Source organism: Macaca mulatta, chromosome 6, assembly GCF_049350105.2.
Source record: "Macaca mulatta isolate MMU2019108-1 chromosome 6, T2T-MMU8v2.0, whole genome shotgun sequence".
In the NCBI taxonomy this organism is placed as follows: domain Eukaryota; kingdom Metazoa; phylum Chordata; class Mammalia; order Primates; family Cercopithecidae; genus Macaca; species Macaca mulatta.
This window is the reverse complement of record NC_133411.1, coordinates 128,313,579-128,336,280: the sequence shown is the minus strand read 5'-3', so window position 1 is coordinate 128,336,280 and position 22,702 is coordinate 128,313,579. Positions and strand designations below refer to the sequence as shown.

The 22,702-nt window shown below is 34.4% G+C and overlaps 1 protein-coding gene across 5 annotated transcripts in view; it reads right to left on the bottom strand.

Moving 5' to 3' along the window:
- The window catches only part of DMXL1 (Dmx like 1), a 174,990-nt gene that overhangs the window by 15,379 nt on the left and 136,909 nt on the right, over positions 1-22,702 (bottom strand). For all 5 annotated transcript variants that reach the window (XM_001087590.5, XM_028849674.2, XM_078005121.1 and 2 more), the window contains 5 exons: positions 16,563-16,649; positions 12,998-13,119; positions 12,510-12,651; positions 8,828-8,888; positions 125-252 (listed from right to left, as the gene is read on the bottom strand). In XM_001087590.5, coding sequence (XP_001087590.3) covers positions 125-252; positions 8,828-8,888; positions 12,510-12,651; positions 12,998-13,119; positions 16,563-16,649 — 540 coding nt within the window. The remainder of the gene's footprint in view (positions 1-124; positions 253-8,827; positions 8,889-12,509; positions 12,652-12,997; positions 13,120-16,562; positions 16,650-22,702) is intronic.

Genomic DNA, 22,702 nt, shown 5'->3' with positions numbered 1-22,702 from the left:
ATCTATATAGATGAATACTTTACTACTACCCACTGAGCTGTTCTTTTCAGAAACCCAAACTAGCGATATTTATAAACCTCCAACATAATAAATTATTTTTACCATTTATATTTTTATATAATACCTTATTTCCCTGATAGTTAAATCTCATTCTTGTAACTCTTGAATTGCCACCAGATCGAAAACAGGTTATCTCTTGAGAATGGCCCCATTCAAACATTCTTACACTTCCATCTTGAGCGCCTGTCAGATCTGCATTACAAGAGGGCAAAGATTGCATATTTATTTCAAGAATCTTTGGGAAAAGTTATTTCTTAATCCAATGTGAAAATCTTTATGAAAGAAACATCTAGGAAATAAATCAGTCAATTTATATAAATTTACCTTTGTATGAAATTTCAGTTGAATACTCTTCATCATAAAAATAGTTATACAATACATTTTCCTTTGACTAAGAACACATCCTCAAATACAATAGGAGCATTTAGATCATAACTCTATAAATTTTATTTCCCTTTAAAGTTATCTCAGTGATGTCTTAATAGCCTTTTATTTTTTATAATGAATTATATATTACTCATTATATCAAATTCTTAGGTAGAACCAATCCTTATCATACTATTAATGTTTAAATGTTTATACATTTTTCTTTGAAAAAAATCAGATTAAAGAAGGTTTTAAATGCCATGCTAAAGAAAAAAATCAGTTCTAAGCTATCCTGATTGGCCTAGTATCTCAAATATGTATTATGTTTATTTTTTAATTTTGTAGTTAATTTTTTTTTTTTTTTAGAGACAGGGTCTTGCAATGTTGCCCAGGCTGGTCTTTAACTCCTGGCCTCAAGTGATCCTTCCACTTCAGCCTCTAAGAGGCTGGGATTTATAGGAACGTGTCACTGCACCTGACTTCTTGTTTCACTGATAAATACGAATAAGCTAATGACTATTAATTCTTCACTTTGCCATTTATTATTTGTGTTATACTAGGATATTTACTTAATCTCTCTGAGACTATTTCCTTCCTGTAAAAAGGGACTAATGATATATAAGTCACTGGACAGTTGTGAGTAGTAAATGAGATCACTCAGAAATATGCCTATCATATACCACTCAATTTATAGAGTATAATTATCAATATTAATGTGGTATGGAGGTAGTAAAAAATTACATTTATATAAAACATCTAGCACTTGCTAGTCACATATCAGTCAAGTTTCCCTCATTCCTTATCAAATATTTAAAATAAATGAACTTCGATGGGTTTGAAATGTTTTACCATTGGGCAGCGGTAGGAGGGTAGATAGAGTTTTTTGAGACTAGGTATTTGACTGGCTCTACTCCCTTTCCCCCAATGCGCTTGCATAGCTTAATCAGAAAAATAAATTAGGGTAGCTGTACTAAAAAAAAAAAAAAAAAAAAAATCACTGAACTTTTCTATTATTATTTTATGATGTTAAAAAATTAAGAGCTGGGTTTGGTGGCACACACCTATAGTCCTACTCAGGTGACTGAGGCAGAAGAATCATTTGAGCCCAGGAGTTCAAAGCTGTAGTGTTCCTTGATTGTGCTGTAAGTAGCCATAAAACTTCTGCCTGGGCAACATAATGAGACCCAGTCTCTTTAAAAAAATAAAATAAAAAAAAGAAATTAATTGGGAGGCTATTAGGCTAAGACAGGTCCAGGGCCTTGTGTGCCTATATGAGCAAATCAAAACTCAGTTCAATGTAAACAGTAGAATGAAGCTTAAGCTTAACCAATCAAAAACCACCAACTAACTTCTAACTAGACGCTTATCAATTAGAAACCCCCAACTAACTTCTAACTAAGGACGTTCCACTTTAACCAATCAAATATTGTCTTTGTTTTGCTTCCTTGAACACTTTATAAAAGTTTTCCCCTCATGCCACCTCGGTGAAGCCTTGATCGCTTCTGGTCTGGTGTTGCCCAATTCATGAATTTGAGCTGAATGCTCAAATAAACTCATTACATTTTTAATGTGCCTATGTTTTAAGAGTTCTCAGCAGAGGAACAGGAAGGAGACCTCTGATGATGACCTCCAGGAGCAACAAGTAACCAGGGCACAGGTACCTCCCGGTAGGTCCCTTGTGCTTACTGTTTCTCATTGTGCATTTGAAGGTTGCCACTTGAGCTGAAACCTGCAACTTTTACCCTTTAAGCATTTTTCATCCAGATCGGCTCTGGAAGTCAGACTGAACCTGATTGGATTGGGTCCAGTAAGAGGCCTCAGGTAGATAAGATTTTAGAAGGACAAAAAATCATGGGTTCTTCTGAATTTAAGGAATTCAAGAACTCCTCCAACTGGAACTCCAGCTAATTTTATGTATAAACATTATGGACCCAGAACCTGTGCTTTCCTAGAGAAATGAGTATATTTACCAAAGACAGTTTAGAATTATGGTGGCCACAACAGGGAAGTTTTTAACTTATACAAAATTGTCCATCTACAGGAAGCACTAAATAAAAGGGAATCTCTAATGCTTCACAAACTGGGAGGCATTTTTTATTGGTATGCAGAGGCTACTAGAAGACTAAATGAACTGCAAATTGTCTCTCTAGAAGAGTATTCACAAAAGACAAATGAGAAATCTTAAAAGTCTTCTTCCACAAATACTAGTAAAGTTTTAGCAATCTGGGTGGGTAATCTTGTCCCATTTTCAGGAACACAATTTGGATCCAGATATCCTTTTTATTTATTTATTTATTATTTATCTATTTTTGAGACAGAGTCTCGTTCTGCTGCCCAGGTTGGAGTGCAATGGTGCGATCTTGGCTCACTACAACCTCCGCCTCCTGGGTTAAAGCAATTCTCCTGCCTCAGCCTCCTGAGTAGATGGGACTATAGGTGCATGCCACCACGCCTAGCTAATTTTTTGTATTTTTAGTACAGATGAGGTTTTACCATGTTAGCTAGGCTGGTCTCAAACTCCCAACCTTGTGATCTGCCCGCCTTGGCCTCCCAAAGTGCTGGGATTATAGGCGTGAGCCACTGTGCCCGGCCCAAATATCCTTTTTATAAACTACTGAGTTTGATATTTTGTATCTGGCAGATCACTAAAATTTAGAATGAAAACTATAGAATCTGCTTCTGCCTGTATGTTTGTGTATGACTACATATATGTTAAATATATGTGATATTTTTCTATTACCAGATGGTATTGTCAAAATTTTTAATAATTATATATAATGGGCTTAAAGAAAAATAAGCACTTATATAAATTAAGTATTCCTTAAACTTTTAGAAAGATAGAAACAGACCCAAATGTTTTTCAAGTCCATCTGATGTCAGATAATCTTTGGTAAAAAGAAAGCTAATTTAAGTTTGTTGGTTTAATTAAAGCAGGCATATCCTTAGAGTTACCAGCACTAAATATAATGTGATATACACCTTTTATTTTACTTATGCTTACTAGTCAAATACACTCATGTTATCTTTGTTACAAAATTTGTTAGTAAAAAATAAATAATAACTAACTTGATGGCTGGCCTTGTCTGGTGTTATGTCTACTTCAAAACAGTTTTCCAAATCCCTTTGACAACTTATACCCTAAGTATTTCATTAAGTTAAATTAAATGATAGATATTAATTGAATATCTAGATAACTTCCAAATTACATAAAATACTAAAACATTAATTGCTAAACATAAGTTTATCTACTTTTGGCTTCTTATTACAGAAGAATAAAGATATTTGGGTCTGTTAGTAAACATGTCCTGTGACACACTGAAAAACTATACTATGAAAAAGAACATGCTTCTGTAAATTATGAAAGAGTATAGATCTGCTAGTCTATAGAATGCTGGTGTGACTGACACTGCACAACTGCTTATTACCTAGTTTTCACTAGAAACTAACATCACTAACAGTTAAGAATTCTAATCAATATATGTAATGAAAACTACTGAAATAAATAATTTTGTATGTCAGGAAAGTAGGATGTTTTTGGAATGTGAAGCTATGAGGTGTGAAGGATGTTTTTCTTATGGGAAAAAGAATAATTTTTGTACTAAAGCAGACTGTTCCATACTGGGAAAGAGGAAGAGTACAGAACAAAATATGTACGGATACAAGAATGCTATAGAAGGTTTGTGTAAGAGGAATTTGGAAAAATAATGTTATGCATGGCCAAGCTGGCTAATATGTATTTATATATGTTATTAAAAGAATGATGAGTCTTAATATCAGAAGTACATTGGCACAAAGTTTTACTGGAGTATTGGTTTTCTCTTGATAAGAGATTGTGAAAGGTTTTCCTTTACCTTTTAAGCAAGCTGACTACAAAATCGAGATTTTATCAAGATGATTTTCTGTGCTTCATGTCTTTTTAGGTCTTTGATCACCTAAGACCTAATGTTAATATTATTATTTTTACCTTTTAAGTAATCTGACTACAAAATCGAGATTTTGTTTCTTTGTCTTTTTTTTTTTCCTCTTTATTGTGGAGAACGGGGTCTCCCTATATTGCCCAGGCAGGTCTCAAACTCCTGGACTCAAGCTATCCTCCCACCTCTGCCTCCCTGAGAGCTGGGATTACAGGCATGAGCCACCGCGCCCAGCAGAGATTTTGTTTCATCAAGATAATTTCCTGTGCTTCATGTCTTTTTAGGTCTTTGATTACCTAAGGCTTAATGTTAATATTAACATTATTATTAAATTAGCTATATTTCAATATTAAAATCACTAAGGTTTTTTCCTACAACATTAAAATAGCTAAGGATTTTTCCTACAACAATGTAACTTTCTGTGTTTGCCTTTGAAGTATTTAAATTATCACTCTGGTTAAATATTTTTCCACAAAAATCTTATTATAATCAAGTGTTTTAAACCGTTTGGTATTTTTGACAAATTTCCCAAAAATACATTATAAATGAAGTACTTTTGACCTCACTCTAACTTTGCGAGTTTCCAAAGGGCCCTTGGAATATCTCAAAAAAATTTGTTCTCTCTTCCTCTAAAAAGAAAAATGTTATAATAATCAGGCTTTGTTAAAACTAATTAGGCTTAATTGATACGTTAAAGTGCATGGGAAACATTGTCAAATAAAGGTGATACCTTCTTATATTATATTTGTATGGGTATATGATATAAGTATTCCAGAAATTGTATGAAGTTTCTAAAAATCTGATATATTCTGGTGTAATGTTATTAGCCATACTTTCAGTTATTCTGTTAAAATATTGTATGCCACAGAAGCAATCAAATTTACTTGTCTATTGTGCATTATGATAATGAACTGATCTTTAGCTATGGCCATGTTAAGTCTTTTGTCACTGACAGATGGCTATTGTTTCACCTGATCTTCACTGAAAGTGTTTGCAAGTAACTATAATCCTAAAGTGCTCTGTCTTCAAGGAGATTCATAGAAAAGACTCTGAAAGGTACTGGTTTCTGATAACGTTTAGATCCTATCATTGGACAGTGTAAGAACTTCCAGAACTCTAAGGGAGAAAACTTATAAATTCATTAAACTGCTAACCAAGATCAAGCTGAACAAGAATTAAGTATGAGAGGCTAGTAACTTATTGAAGAAAAATTATGGTTTTTTAAGAATTGTGGTTTTGAAACCTTGCTAGTTCTTTAATATTTTGTTTTCCAGATTTAAGAAAAACTTTATTTTCTCTTATGTTATTCAATAGTTTATGGCAATTTGGCAAAGTATGCCTTCATGAACAAAGATAAAACAATTACTTTTTCTCCCTACCTGATCCCTCCAGAATTTGGAAGCTATTAGTGAGTATTTTTATTTTCATGGCAATATAGTTATTTGCGTAAGTTCAATAAGAATCTGTTCTTTACAGCTTGCCAGGAGTAAAAGCAAGAAGAACCTGTCCTTCTTATAGCAGGACATAATTGAAAATATCAGTCATATTACCAAGGCTTTGACTCATACATCATATTGGAGACTATGCACAATATCAGATATGACCCAGAAAGTTTTAAGGAACCAAAGGCTGACAGAGCAAATAAGGCACCTTGAAAAAAACCCAAAAAGCCGGAAAAACTGACCTGGTACTGTACACATATAGTCCCTTACATGGTTGCCTTACAGAAGAGTAAGGACTATCACTTCCTGGCAGACAAGGGAATCCCAGGATTTTCTGAGGACCTCAAGAAAAGAGGAAATCGCCCAAATCTATAGGATTGCAGGTGAAATCAAATGGCAAGTCCTTGGCTTGGCTTCCGAGCCTCCAGAGGTTTTTAAAAGTCTTATCTGAGATTCCTTATTAATGTTTCAGCAGAGCAGTCTTCACTTTTACTCAGCTAGGCTTATATAGAACCTATCATGTAGTATGATTTCAACAAATACTTATTAAAAAGGGAAAACACATTAAACATTTTAGAAGGGGAAAAAATGATCCAGTGTGACATAAAATATATATTTGGTCTTTGTCCCTGGATCCTGGCATACAGCTACTAAAATCTATGGAACAGCACCTGAATTTACGCTAATGCAGTGACTTAGATGGGGTCCCACAGATAGCCTAAAGCATTGAAAATTTCAGTGCCACTCGCCAACCTCCAGAAAAGGGCGGGAAAAGGAGCTGGAGATTAAGTTCTACAAAAACTCTTGAACAAGGAGATTTTATGAGTTTCTTGGCTGGTGAACACATCCACGTGCCAGGTTTGTAGCACACCCCAACTCCAAGGGGACAGAAGCTCCTCTGCTTAGGAGTCTTACAGACCTCATTCTATGTACTTTTCATCTGTTTCTTTTATGATTATCTTTTATAATAAACTGATAAATGTAAGTAAAGTGTTTCTCCTGAGTTCTGTGAATCAGTGTAACAAATTAATCCAACCCAAGGAGGGGGCGGTGGGCACTCTGATTTATAGCCAGTATGTCAGATGTGTAGGTGACAACTGATAACCTGCAATTGGTGTCTGAAATAAGGAGCAGTTTTGTGGGACTAAGCCCTTAACCTGTAGGATATGATTCTGACTCCAGGCAGACTGTGTCATAATTAAACCAAATTACAAGGCACCCAGCCAGTACGTGGAGAATGGTTTGGCGTGGACAAAAGCCAACACATCTGGTATCAGAAGTGTACATGACAGTATAAAGAAACAGTGTGTTTTCTACTCAGAAAATTATAAATGTACTAGGCTAACTTCTAAAAAGTTGTTTAAGGATTTTTCAAAAGATCTGTTCCAAGGAAAGAAAACAGCTATCCTGAGGTATCTGAACTTCAGACTAATATTTAAAAAAAAATCCTGTCTCATAACATTTTCACAACACGAAAAGTGTTTGTTATCAAACTAAATTATTATCTGTGGGACTTGTTTGTGACATGAAAAGATATACTGGAAAAAAAATCCAGTAATTAAATTAGCTTTTAATTTTTCAGGTGTCTTATCTGCTAGTTACAGCAGTTCTCTAAACAGAGAAAGTACTTATCTCTCAAGACAGCAACAGCAGTAACTGATGCTGTCTAACACCTCTGACAATAGGTCCATTGAACCTTTGAAGCTTCGAGGGTGGACACTTTAAAGTTTATGGGCTTGAGGTATAGGGTATGTACACCTGCCAGGACACATGGTATGGGATTGAGAGAAAAATGAGGTCCCTTCAGTATCTCAGAAAACTTCCAAACCAGACTGCTTAGAATAGGGTAGTTTTAAGCAGTATCAAGTATTTCTTGATGTGGAGTAATATTATTTAAATTTTATATATAAAACACATTTTGACTCTTTAACACTACAGGCTTCATGACTGTTTTTCAGTTCTCACTTTACGTTAAACTTGTGGGTAAAAAATACACACTTCTAGTGATGAATAAATTTGACATACTGAAAACAGACAAATTTTTTATATTATTTTATACCTCTAGCATAAGTAACAGATGTTATTCTCTTCATTTTACATATATGGTTCTCTTGAGCCTTTTTTTTGTACAGAGTATACAACTTTGATAATAGATCATTTGAGCATTTATCATAAATGAAGCAGAAAAGAATACTGATTTTCTTAACTGCATTTTATCAGAATATCTCCCAAGACAAAAGTTTCTAAAGTTTTTAATAGGCTATTAAACTGGGGGGACATGAATACTCATTAATTAACAAGCACTATTCTTGTTACTATGTAGGACAACTTGATGAAGGGCATAACTTAAAAAAAAATGTTAAAAATTGGAATACTCACACACCAATGAGTATTGATTCCAACCCCCCAGAATCAATACCTCCAATAAATTCCCCATTAATTAAGTTCTTGGCTGAAGGAAGAGAAACTTTTGAGATTCCTAGGAAGATTAACTGAAAACAAATATATTCTGCCTCAGAATATAAAAACTTACTAATAATAACTTCCTATGTTTACTATTAATGTGTCTCATAAAAGACAAACTGAAAAAAAGTAATAAAATACAAACTGAGTATAATGAGGTAATAAATAATCGAGGTATGGTTGTGGCTTATGTAATAAAGGTTGGCAGTGGTTCTATTATTAAAATAATTATTCACTATAATTTAGCATGATCAAAGAAATCCAGAAATGTTCAAAGATAAAATGTGTTAACTTAGAAATACACAAATTTTGTGTATTGGTAGTCGCAAATTTTGATTGGTAGTCAAAACGCCAAAAAATTTACTTCATTAAATCAGTCTTCTCTTTTAGGGAAATATCTTTTTCTATTTTTACCCAGTTTTGAAATCAAGATTCTATTTACTGGCAAATATTCTCTAGAAAAAAAGTCTAATAAATGCTTTCAATTAAAACAAAAAGGTTCCCATACATTTCTTATAATAAAATTACCAAAAATAGATTTAAGAATAAGAAAGGACAATTGCTAATTATTATTCAACTTACAGTAAGGAAGAGTTGGATGAGAAGTCATTCTTCTAACATTATTAATGGCTTTCTTAATCATCTGGTAAAACAGAAAAATTATTTTACAGCCACAATAAAAAGGATTAAACATGTAAATTGTGACAGGAAATTCAAATAACATTCATGTAGTTATTTTTACGTGAGTTCGTAACGATCATTATAGGTGCTAAAAATACTAAACATGATAACAGAGATTTAATAGTGCAGCTCTTATATTTGTACATATATTTTGGGCATTACTGACTAAGATCTAAAGAGAAATTCCTCTCAAGAATTTAGTCTTCCCTCCTTTCTTGTCAATTCTTTTCTGATCCCATTAAATTTATTATTCAGTAATAATCCTGAATAGTATAAGTTTAAAAGACAGGAGCATGTGAAAATAAAAGAAGATAAAATTAAATAAATTTAAAAACTGATAGTTTGGAACTGTGTATTTATTCATTTTAAAGTTATGCTTTGAATAATTTAGCCTGTCAAATAAGAGTAAAACAAATACATAAAATTAAAGGAAAACTTTATAGAACATTTCCTATTTATATAGCATCATAACTACAAATATATGTTATCTTAAGTTTGTAGCATCAGTCTCAGGTAGATTTTGTTATTGTTATTCTTTTGGATTTTAAATGGTTCAATTAGTCTAAAGTTGTAGAGAAGGTGGGGAGTTGGTAGGGAGGACAGAGACTAGGCCAGAGAAAAGGTGAGGGATAAAAAAACTGAAACACATATATGGATGCAGTTATACTCCAAAATAGCAGAAGCTAGTCATAATGTTTTTTTTTTTTTTTTGCTATTAATTTTTATCATTTGATAAACTGAAAGGATTAAGAAAATATTTTATCAATTCTCTAGAAAAAATAAAAACCTGCTGCATATGACTTCTGGTTAGTAAACTTCATATTTAAATCCCATGTTCTTCTTAAAGAAATTCTTGAAGGTTCCTATCTTGCTTTTGTCTTCTTTTTTAATATTCACAGGAGAACCATGAGTAAAAAAATACACAAACACAGGTTTAAAAGAGTTTCTGAAAGCGTATGTAGAATATGTAAAATCATTATTTTAGAAGATCCACGTAAAAAAGAACAACCTTATTCTACTGGTGTCTTTCTGTTGAGGGTAGAGTGAGGCAATCCCAACCCTTATGTTAACAAATCACAATTATTCAAAATAAAAAGATGACCTTCTAAGATTTAGGTAGGAAGAAAATTCAATCCTTAGTGTTATGCCTAGGGTAGATTTCTGTATTACAAAGCTTTGGAGTATAAACACATTTTTCTGAACACCTACTATATGTCCGATACCATTCTAGTTAGAAATCATCAATCTGCAAGGCAGGCAGAATCCAAGTTCTCAAACAGCTTAGATTCCAGGGCATATAAAAAAGACAACTTAAGGCAGGGCACGGTGGCTCATGCCTGTAATCCCAGCATTTTGGGAGGCCAAGGCGGGTGCATCACTTGAGGCCAGGAGTTCAAGATCAGCCTAGCCAACATGGCAAAACCTAATCTCTACTAAAAATACAAAAATTAGCTGGGCATGGTAGTGCATGTCTGTAATCCCAGCTACTAGGGAGGGTGAGGCAGGAGAACTGCTTGAACCTAGGGGGTGGAGGTTGCAATGAGCCAAGATTGCGCCACTGCACTAGAGACTGGGCAAAAGAGCGAGACTCCACCTCAAAAAAAAAAAAAGACAACTAAATAATGCATAATTTCAATAACTGGTAAGTGCTAGGGATGATAAAGATGGTAAAATATAAGTTGAGTGGGGGTAGAGTGGGTAGGAGCAAATGCCTTAATTAGGGAAGCCAGGGAAATCTGGGGGGATTTGAGTTGAGATGTGAATGGTAAAACAGAGGGATGCAGCATTTTAAGCAGAAGGGAAGGCAAGGGCTCCTGACATGACCATGAGCTTAATACGTTCAAGAGACAGAAAGAAGCCAGTGTAACTACAGCAAAGAGAATCAGATGTAGAATATAGGGAGGTGAGATGGCAGAAGGTTAAATTCTGCAGGGCCATATTAATGTTATTTAAAAGTTGTATTGGGAAATCTGAAATTTTTTAGAAAGTGAGTGACAATCTCGATGTTTTAGAAAACAGTAACTGGCTGCTGCTGTGTAAAGAACAGGAGGAGGAAGAGACCAGCAAGAAAGATGTTACAGGAAAAACTATATTGTAATCTCTGAAGCTGGAGTTCAAAAAGTGCCTATTAGTCCTATTCACTTCTTTGGCATATTCCCCTTGAGCTCTCCTTTAAAAGATTATAATATCAGTAAGTTTTACAAATGAATTGTAACACACCTGTCAGCTGGAAAAAGAATTTAACCACTACTGAGCCAAGTCATTTCATCTGAATAATTACTAGATTGCTTTTCAAGTTCATTTTAATCCTTAAAACACTGCTACTTGAAATCATTGAACTAAGGAGAACAGAAGTCTTTAAAACAAGCTCCACCAAGACACATTTAACAAAGTGACCTAAGTTGAACCACTTGACATTTCTGGATCTCAAGCTTCATCTGAAGAATGTTTAAGTACGAGTAAATAACAATTACAACAGACACTGCAAATTATAAGGTAATATCAACTATAAAGGAACTGCATTAGGTACAAAATATTTACAAGGTATTATTAAAGATGACTGAGCCTTTACTTGAACAATTACCCATACTAATTAATGAAAAAAAAATATGTATTTTTTGGTCAAGGAAAGCATTCTACAGGACTTATGAAATTCTGAAAAACTACCACCTTTTTTTGCTTCTTCTAATCTGTTCATTAGTTCCTATACCCTAAGTAATAATAAAGGAAACTCTTGGAAGTACAAACATGAATCACATCTCTAGGCAATCAGGGTTAAAACAGATCCTCCATCACTACAGAAAAATTATGTTTCAGTTCATCATTATATTGCTTTTTGCTTAACTTAAAAAATTGTGTTTTTTTGTTAAAAAAAAAAAAGAATATTTGTCCTGGCATTTAAAAAAGTGGTAATATGGATATAGTTGTTAATTGATATCCATTAAAAGATACCTAGACAAGGGGTTAGCAAACCTTTTTTTATAAAGGACTGGATAGCAAATGTTTTGGCTTTATGAATATTTACTTTCTGTTGCAGATACTCAATTCTGCCACTGTAGTGTGAAGGCATCCACAGACAAAATAGAAACAAATGACTATGGCTGTGTTCCTATAAAACTTTATTTATAAAAAGACACTGAAATCAAGTTTCATGTAATTTTCATGTGCCAAAAAAATACTATGTTTGTTTTTTCAACCACTGAAAAAACAACATGTATACCATTTCACTAAAATGTATACACCATTCTTAGCATATTAGCTACATAAAAACAGGTCATGGGTAGTATTTGATCTATGGGGAATAGCTTGCTGAAGCCTGATCTGAACCATTATGTTTCAAATAATTCTTAATTAAAATATAGCTCTTTGGTTTTCAAGCAAAGTATATTTTTGAAACAATTTGTTATTACCCTTTCAAATGAAAACATACTATTCTTCATTACCAAAATTTACAATTTCCAACATGTAAGACTTACTAAAACTTTAGGAATTAAGAAAAATGTTTTAAATCATCCTTTACCCATTAACCTAAAGGGAAAAAAAATGTTACATATAACTCAAACTTATTTTTAACTTTACATACCACAGATGCTCCTCTGCCAGTCTGTGTACTACCAAGCCACGGCATGTTGATTGGAGTGCCAGGATTGCTATGTGTATATGGAGTTGTACCTTGAACAGCTGTTAAATCATCACGAGCATGTATAACCAAGAAGTCTTCTGATCTATAAAGGAATGTCAACTAGAATAAAAACAACTCATCATTTCTTTCTTATTTACACTTGAAAGGTCTAAAATTTGAATTTATAGTTCCCTTTAAAATTAATTTTCTTCAGTTCTTATTCGTAACTCACACACAATGACCTCATACCTGAACAATTTCTGTTCCCTTCACTTACTCTTCTCTCAATTCCCTTATTTAAAGCTCTTGCCACCCCTCATTTAGCGTATCAGCTTCTACTCTGCTAACAATCTATAAATTGCTTTAAAGAATCTTTTGAAAGTGATAGTTCAGTAAATATAGTTATTCATACTGCAACATTACTAAATAAAAACAAAGTATGAAGGTACCCTTTGGTTTCCACTTCTATATCATCATCTACCCAAGTGTAGATCTGTGTGGCCAGAATTCCAGAAACATCCAGTTCTTGAACATCATGACTGGAAGCGATTGCTATGCAGTTTCTATTTGCCTGAAAAATAAGTCAAACAGTAATTTTAAAAGAAACAGGCAAAATAGGTATATAAGCTGCTTTTGAAAATGGTAGTTTTGTAATGACCTCTAACAGTGAAAACTAAAGTACAAGATATACAGCATTCTTACTTTTAGTGAAATAATAAGCTTCAGTTTGGAGATATGTTTATGTTCTAGGAAAAGTACATCCAATAGAAAGCCAGTATAAATGGCAATACATGCAGCATTTTATTTCCTCTCCTAGTACTGTCTTTCTAGACTGCTAGAATGCTATGATCTTTCTAAGGTTTGCAAAATTCAGGAATGTGGAGGAAGATAGGAGCCCTGTAGGGTACAGAAAGGTGAGGGCAATAAGGAACTCCAAACTAAAAAAATAATTATTAATTATTCAAATAAAACAACTTTCTCCTAAAGCTTTTCAATCTTAGGAAAAAAAAAAAAAAAAAGAAGTGGGAAAGGGTCACAGAAAAAAGGTGTGGGGGCAGAAATATAGTGGGAGAAGTATGCCAGAAAAAGATCACAAATGAAAAGTTGCTAAGATTAAATGACATGACATTTTAAATGCCTATGAATCAAAAATGTACATCTTGGCTGGGTGCGGTGGCTCACATCTATAATCCTAGCACTTTAGGAGGCTGAAGCAGGCAGATAGCTTGAGCTCAGGAGTTCCAGACTAGCCTGGGCAACATGGCAAAACACTGTCTCTACAAAAAATACAAAAATTAGTTGGGCATGGTGGCATGCACCTGTAGTCCCAGCTACTTGGGAGAATGAGGTGGAAGGATTGCTTGAGCCCAGGAGGTCGAGGCTGCAGTGAGCTGACATTGCACCACAGCACTGGGCACCAGGCATGAGACCCTGTCTCAATAAATAAATAAATAAATAAATAAACGAATGCATGCATATCTTTAAAACAGAAAACAGGAAGATAATGACATCAAAGAGAAAATAGGATTACCATTACTGCTATGTAAGATTCTAACACAAACTATTAAGAAAAAACTGAGATCTTAGAAATAAATGAAAAAATGATATAGCTAGATTATTGGGTGGTAATTCTCCACAGGTCTCCCAAATTCTGCATGTTTTATCAGTGAGTCATGTCTGCCCTTTTTTCTGCAGTATAATTACCAGGATGTTTGTATAACTATTGTCTCTCCCTCCAGAGCAAAGGGCAAGAATACTTACTATCTATTATAAAAGATTTGGTTTCCCTAAACTCAGTGATCCTATCCTATAATATAACCTACTATGTGTGTAGGTAAGGTAGGTATCATCTGGCCCTCTTCCCGTCATTCTCTGGAAATTGTGGCTCAGGGAACCAGTGTAAAGTGCTGATTTTCTGGTTATTGCTTTTGCTGTTAGACATAAACTGTCGTTTGTCTCTGATCAAAGAATCGTATGTCTTCTAACAGCATCCATTAAACTGTTTAATGGATCAATTAAATGGACTGTTTAAACAATCCACTGCCTGCCTCAAAGAGAACTGTTTCTGTGGCAACTAACAGAAACAGAAAGGTAACTGTTAGTTTTAATTTAAGGTAAAATCTGAGACCCTTCATAGTTTTCGACACAGGTAGTTCCCAACTAAACAAATGGCAAAAAAAATCTCAATGGCATTTTAAAAAATGCAATTTAAAGCAAAGGTATTATTTCTCAGCTGCAAATTTAGTAAGGATATTAAAAATAGCAAATTGTCCAGGCGCAGTGGCTCACAACTGTAATCCCAGCACTTTGGGAGGCCGAGGTGGGCGCGTCACGAGGTCAAGAGATCGAGACCATCCTGGCCAACCAACATGGTGAAACCCCGTCTCTACTAAAAATACAAAAATTAGCTGGACGTAGTGGTGCACACCTGTAGTCCCAGATACTTGGGAGGCTGAGGCAGGAGAATCGCTTGAACCTGGGAGGTGGAGGTTGCAGTGAGTCAAGGTTGTGCCACTGCACTCCAGCCCAAGCGACAGAGTGAGACTCTGTCTCAAAATAAAATAAAATAAAATAAAAATAAATAAAAATATAAAAATAGCAAATCTGGGGAAATAAAAATTAAAAAGGCATATTCATAGACAGTAACCTGTAGACTTTATATATGTGAATAACTATTCATTACCAGTACTTATATATAAACACTCAAGAAGAAAACAACTAGTTTCTTTTATAGTACAGAATATTTTAAATAATATTTTCTTCAAGAAAGAGCAGGTAATGCAGGTATAGATAATAATTTTTTTTTTTTGTAGAGACAGGGTTTCATAACGTTGCCCAGGCTGCTATCAAACTCCTGGCCTCAAGTGATCCTACTGCCTTGGCCTCCCAAAATGTTGGGATGACAGGTGTGAGCAACCACACCTGGCTAATAATTTTGCATTTGACATGTATATATAATATCACATTACACAGATATTACAACTGGCTAAGGGGCTGACTCCAGATTTGCCTGTTTCACACAGAACTGTTTCTTTGACAACAGAACTGTCTGAAGCAGGCAAATCTGGAATCAGCCCCTTAACCAGTCATTGCTCAATGGTGTCTAAGAGGGAAATGAAGTGAAGGACGCAGAACAACAAAGATACTATCCAGAAGAATTCAGAGAAGACAGACATAGCACAGAAAGATAGAAAACCAATTGGTGAAACGATTACTAAATGGGTAATTTTCCTGTATATCACATTTCCCTGTATATATTACAGGGTATGTATCTATATAATATTTAAAAATTATTTTAAATTTATTTATTTTATATATATATGTATACAATATCTCCTTTAGGTATCTTCTATGAATACACAAAAAGAAGATACACATATCCTTTAAGTTAATGGAAGGAAAACAAAAGAATAATTAGAAGTCATCAGGAACTATACAGCAAGGCAATTAGGGGAGATAGAAGGGGAAAATGATTAAGACAGATTTCAATCTTGGACTATATTACCTAAGGCCACCTCTTCTGTAAGGAGCATATAGACATCTAAGGAGGATGTTAAGTAGAAATTTAAGAAATACTAAGAAAATACACATGTTCGGCAGCTATTGGAGATATACATCAAAGAGGGAGAATTTGAGTCACATATAAGCTTAAATCTTACCAAATACCCAGAACCACATTTGACATATTCATAATATGTCACTTTTTCTGTGGGTTAACTAGTTAACTACTGTACTACATTGTATAAATTCTAAAAGTGATTGTCTATATATTTGGTACTTCTCTCTGCATAGTAATAAAACTATGTATTTTATCAGCTACATATCCAAAATCATATAATAACAAAATCACATTATCAAATAATATCATTTTATAAAATAAAAGAAGTATCCAGGTTGCAATTTAAGGAACTGGAAGCAGCTTTGGGAAAGAAATACTGGATAAACTGATAAAACAGAATATATTATCCAACTATAAATACTTAATAAACAAAAGAAGAATGTCTATGTACTTACCTTATTAACAGCAAACGCAGTAATGATATCAGATTCCTTATGAATAATTCTTGCCTTACCTCCAGGATATCCCAAATCTGCTTCTATCTAAATAAAAGGAAACAAAATCCAAAAATGCAGTGATTTTAGTAATAGAACTAATAATATGTGCCTATCTATCAATTAGTACTTCATAAATTATTTTAAGAAACTAGATATTTCAATTCTAAAGGACTATTGTATATGCTAATTATCCCTAAAACAAAGTTTGACAAGGGAAATTGAAATTTCTTCAAACTTGCTTTTTTACACATAAAAAAACAGCTGATAGAACACACAACTTCATTAAGTGGTTATCCGCCCAAGACACAGTGAAGTAACTTTAAAGGATCAACACATTCTAACTATTAAAGCAAAATGTATTTACTAAGTTTCTTAGCATTATAATTCTTTAATATTATTTTAAAAAATTTAAAAGGTCAGACAGTCAATATTTTAGGTTTTGCAGACCACAAAGGGTCACTGTTGCAATTTCTCTCAAACCTTTAAAAATTCTCAGCTCATGGGTTATATAGAGGCAGGTGAGATTTGGCCAGCTGGTTGTAGTTAACCTTCAATTTATAGAGAAACCTGAAATCCTGAACGGCAAAGTAACTTGCCCAAGTGAGTAATCATTTTAGTAGCTAAATAAACCACAATTCTATGTACTTTAGATGGGGGACATATATTTGACCTTCTGCTTACTTCAGACAAAGTGTATACATCTTTGGACTTAGAAAAGAACACTATGTAAATTCAACACTTACTAAAATAAGTTGAAAAGAGGAGGCAATTAAAGAGTTGAATTGTTGCCTAATATAGGACATTATTTCATATTATCTTTTTTGTTTTTTGAGATGGAGTCTTGCTCTTGTCACCCAGGCTGGAGGGCAGTGGCCCATAGTCTCAGCTCACTGCAACCTCTGCCTCCCAGGTTCAAGCGATTCTCCCGCCTCAGACTCCCAAGTAGCTGGGATTACAGGCGCCTGCTACCATGCCCGGCTAATTTTTGTATTTTTAGTAGAGACGGGGTTTCACCATTTTGGCCAGGCTGGTCTCAAACTCCAGAGCTCAGGTGATTTGGCGGCCCTGGCCTCCCAAAGTGCTGGGATTACAGGCGTAAGCTACCACGCCTGGTCATCCTAACTTTCAATCTTTTAAAATTAATTAGGTTCACAGACTTATTGTGAAACACATACATTATCTGAAATCAGCATACAATAAATTTATTTCCTGCAAAATTTTGATAGAAATATCACCAATGCCTGGCCATTGACCACAGAACTGATCAGAATATGCAGTGTTTTAAAAACAGTAACTAAGGTCAGGCATGGTGGCTCATGCCTGTAATCCCAGCACTTTCAGAGGCTGAGACAGGTGGATCACTTGAGGTCAGGAGTGCAAGAGCAGCCTGGCCAACATGGAGAAAACCTGCCTCTACTAAAATACTAAAATTAGCTGGGCGTGATGGTGCGCGTCTGTAATCCCAGCTACTTGGGTGGCTGAGGCAAGAGAATCGCTTGAACCCAGGAGGCAGAGACTGCAGTAAGCCGAGATTGAGCCATTGCACTCCAGCCCAGGCAACAGAACAAGACCCTGTCTCAAAAAAATAAATAAATAAATAAAATGAAGGCAATTAAGATGAGTGTTCAATTGGAAAGCTGAAAGAGACTTACAAGATAACCAAACCAAAATACCCCTACGGAAACAAAAATCAGTCACCATATATAAAGAGCCAAATATATTCTAATCTAAAGTATAATTTACTTATGAAGAATTTCAGTATTCGCTGAACATTCTGGTTGACTTGAGGATCAACTTGTCTTCTAAGGGAAGTCTCAGCTCTGACTACAAAAGGCTGATCATCTCTTAATGATGTACATAACAAATTCCATAATTTTATGACAAAATTCCAACTTACCTACCAATCTGCCTCGTATCTCAAGTATACTAAATGTTCATTCTTAGGTTTTGAAGAAATTGGCGACAGAGAAAGATGATGGCTCCATGGAATAGAGGGATGTGCTACTTGCTGGTTATGGTAGGATGGGGGATCATACCAGTTTCACCTGGGGAATTTTTTTAAACTTTACATGTATGGGAGGAAAGCTCCTGCAGGTATGAACTTCAGAAAACCTTTCTCTATGTAGGAATACATTCCTGTCCTCATTATTTACTAAGAACATTGTTTCTCAATAAGGTAGTGTCAAGATAACCTGAATAACAGTCAACTGAGGTGACTTTTTTTTTCTTTTTTAAATACAAAGACTCTGAACCCCATGTCAGATACATAATCAGAACGTCATGAGGGTGGGTCAAAGAAATGGTGGTATCTCAGAAGTCTTAGATTTAATTTGTGAATGACCATAAGTGGCAGAAGGTAAGACTGGAGATAAAGGTAGAAGTTCAGCTCCTGCAGGGCCTTAAAAGAAATAATAAAGAGTTCACATCCTGTTCTAAGTCAGAGAAACCATTGGTGGATTTTGAAAAGTCTGGCTATTGTGAGACCAAACATAAAGGGTTTGAGAATGACTGCCAGAAAACCAGTTAAAAGGCAACTACAGTAGCTGAAGTGAAAGATCATAGTGGATTGGATTAGGGAAGTAGGAATGGTGACAGTGATAAGTGTTTGGAATTGGGATACATTTTGTTAATGGGCTGTAATCATAGTCTGAGTAAAAGAAGGAAAGAAAAAGGATGAATCCTAGTTATCAGGCCTGACAGCTGGGTGAGTAAAGGTACCATTTACTGAGATGGACATAAGTGAAGGAAACAGTGGGGAGTAGATTTGCAGCAGTCAATATCTGGATTCGGGAAATTAGTTGGGACTAGAGAGATTAGAGAGTTGTCAGTATACAGATTATATTAATATTTAAATCGTGAGATAACCCAAGGAGAGAGTAAAGATAGAAAAGATAAAAAGCTAAGAGAACTGAATTCTGGGGCAACCAATATTTCAAGGACCGGAAAAAGACAATTCAGTAGTTATCAATTAGCTAACATAAGAAATAGAAGAGTTTGATATTATGGAAACTAAGTGAGGAAACAATTTTAGAAAAATGTTATGGGTCAACACTACCAAATGATTATTAAGAAGTTGAATCATATGAAGACAGATAATTGACTACTAAATTTAGTATATTGGAAGTCAATGGTGACCATGTCTATGACAATCTCAGTGGAGTGGGCTGGAAATAATAACTAAATTAGACAGAATGTGATATCTGGTGAATAAGAAGCGGAGTCCACCGGGAAAGGATCATAGAGACATTCAACGGAATTGATAATGTTTTATTTCTTAAGCTAGGTGGTTTGTTTACAGTGTTTCAACATTATTGCTTAAATCTTGAATGACTTTATAGGCAACTCTAAGTGAATTTTGCTATATTGGAGACTAGAGAAATGGAGTATTTTTTAAAGGCAAAACATTAAAATATATTTGCTCATGCTAATGAGAATAATTTGAGAGAGGTAAACATTTACTGATGAGGAGAGAGGGAGATGGGCTTCAGTTATTAAGAACTGAAGACAAGTCCTCGGGTAGGTGAAAGCAGGTAAGATCTGTGCACAAGTGAAAGATCTGCTCTTGAATAAAAGGGTGACAGTTCACTCACTGTTAAAGGAGGCAGAAGAAAATATCTGCATATAGAGCAGAAATTAGATGATGATGGGCAGGTTAGGCTAAATCACTGCTGACTGCACTTATTTTAACAGCAAAATATATTGATATGTGGGGAGTGGGAAACAAATACTGGAAGTTTGAGGAAATGGAAAAAGTATGAAAATGAAAATGAAAAAACAAATTTGCTATAGAGCAATTTATTATGACTGCAGGGTAAGTTTTATGTTAATTTGGGATTTGTGCTATTTAAAGTGAGGCAAGCTCCAGGGTTTGTGCTTTTCCTCCAAACATGTTCAGCTGCTTGACTGCAGGCACAGAATAGGACAAAGAGTTGGGGTTAAGCAGATTTGGGAAATTTCAAGGGAAGTATAGTGTAGGAAGAACAGAGATAAGGATGTTTGCAAGTGATTGACTGATTCCATGATGGATCATGAAATCTAAGCTGGGGAAGGGAAGGAAGCAGGAACATGATACAGTCAGCCAAAAACAGAGACGGAACTTGCGTGTGCTATGAACATAATTTTATTTGTTAAAGGCCTCACAACATAACATTATAGTTAAAAAAAATCACAATGAATATGGTCTCAAAAGATCTCCTAAAGTTTCAAGTCACACTCTGTAAAGATGCCATGCTTTGATTGGGCTGGATATGTGAGGAAAAAAGAATCCAAATATTAATGCTAAAAGAGATTTAAAGAGATTATGCAGATCAAAAACTAAACACAGAATTGCTATATGATCTAGCAATTCCACTTCTGTATATACCCCAAAAAACTGAAAGCAGAGACTGAGATATTTGTATATCAATGTTCATAGCACCATCATTCACAATAACCAAAACAGACACAACTTTGCCATTTAAAAAACTTCAGGATTCTACGAAACACTTCAGAAATAACACTAATTCTATAAAAATTCTTCCCAAAAATTAAAGAGGAGAGAATCTTCATCAATTCATTCTAAGAGTCTAGCATTAATCTGAGACCAACACAAACAACATTGTAAGAAAACTACAAACTAATATCCTTCATGAACATAGATGTAAAAATTCTTAAAATTTTATCAAATGTAACTATATATATAAAAAGGATAACACATCATGACCAAGTATAGCTTATGCTGGGAATACTAGATTGGTTTAACATTTAAAAAAATTCATTAACCTATCATATTAAAAAAGAAAAAAGCATGATCATCTCAATAGTAGGCACAAAAAAAAATCATTTGATAAAAATCTGACATCCTTTTCTTATTAAAAACTCTTAACAAAGTAGGAATGCAAAGAAACGTCCTCAAACTTATAAAGGACATCTACAACAAACCTAAAGGAAACATTTTACTTAATAATAAAAGACTGTTTTCCCCAAGATCAGAAACAAGGTAATAATGTCTGCTGGTGATCACTTCTATTCAACACTGGACTGGAAGTTCTAAGTCAGAGTGATAAGGCAAAAAAAAAAAAAAAAAAAAGAAAGAAAGAAGAGAAAAGAAAAGAACTTAGATGAAGAATATATTTGAAGGACTTATAATACATGACTTCAAGATTTATTATAAGGTTATAGTGATAAAGACAGTGAGCTATTACCATAAAGATGGATCAATGGCCCAAAATACACTCCAGAATTAGACCTACACATCTGCGTCAGTTTTGAAAAGGTGAAAGAGATAGTTTAGTGAAAGAAAAGATAATCTTTTCAACAAATAATGCTGTAAATACAGATGCAAAAACAACAACAGTAACAAAGAACTGAGGTCTATACTTCACACCATGTAAACAAATTAACTTGAAATGTATTATAGACCTAAATGTAATACTAAAACTCTAAAACACTTAGAATAGGAGAAAGTCTTTGTGATCTTAGGCTAGGCAAAGATTTCTTAAATACAACACCAAAAGAAAATGAATAACCAGAACTAATACATTAGACATCATCAAAATTAGAACTTCTGCACATCAAAAGAACTTGTGGCCAGCTGCAGTGGTTCACGCCCCTCTTCCCAGCACTTTAGGAGGCCAAGGTGGGCAGATCACTTGAGGCCAGGAGTTCGAGACCAGCCTGGGCAACATGGTGAAATCCACTCTACTCACCTACTAAAAACACAAAAATTAGCCAGGTGTGGTAGTGCACAACTGAGAATGGCTTGTACCTGGAAGGTGGAGATTACAGTGAGCCAAGATCACACCACTGCACTCCAGCCTAGGCAACAGAGCAAGACTTTGTTTAAAAATAAATAAATAAAATGAAAGCACTTTGTAAAGAGAATGAAACGACAAGCCACAGAATAAGAGAAAATATTTGCAAATCACATTTCTGATAAATGATTTTTATCCAGAACATACAAATAACTGTTAAAACTGAATTAAGAAAACAAGCAACCTAATACAAAAAACACAACATTTGAAGGCAATTTATGCAGATAGACAAATGGCAAATAAACATGTGGTAAGATGCTCGATGCAAATTAAAACCACAATGAACTACTACTACATACCTACTAG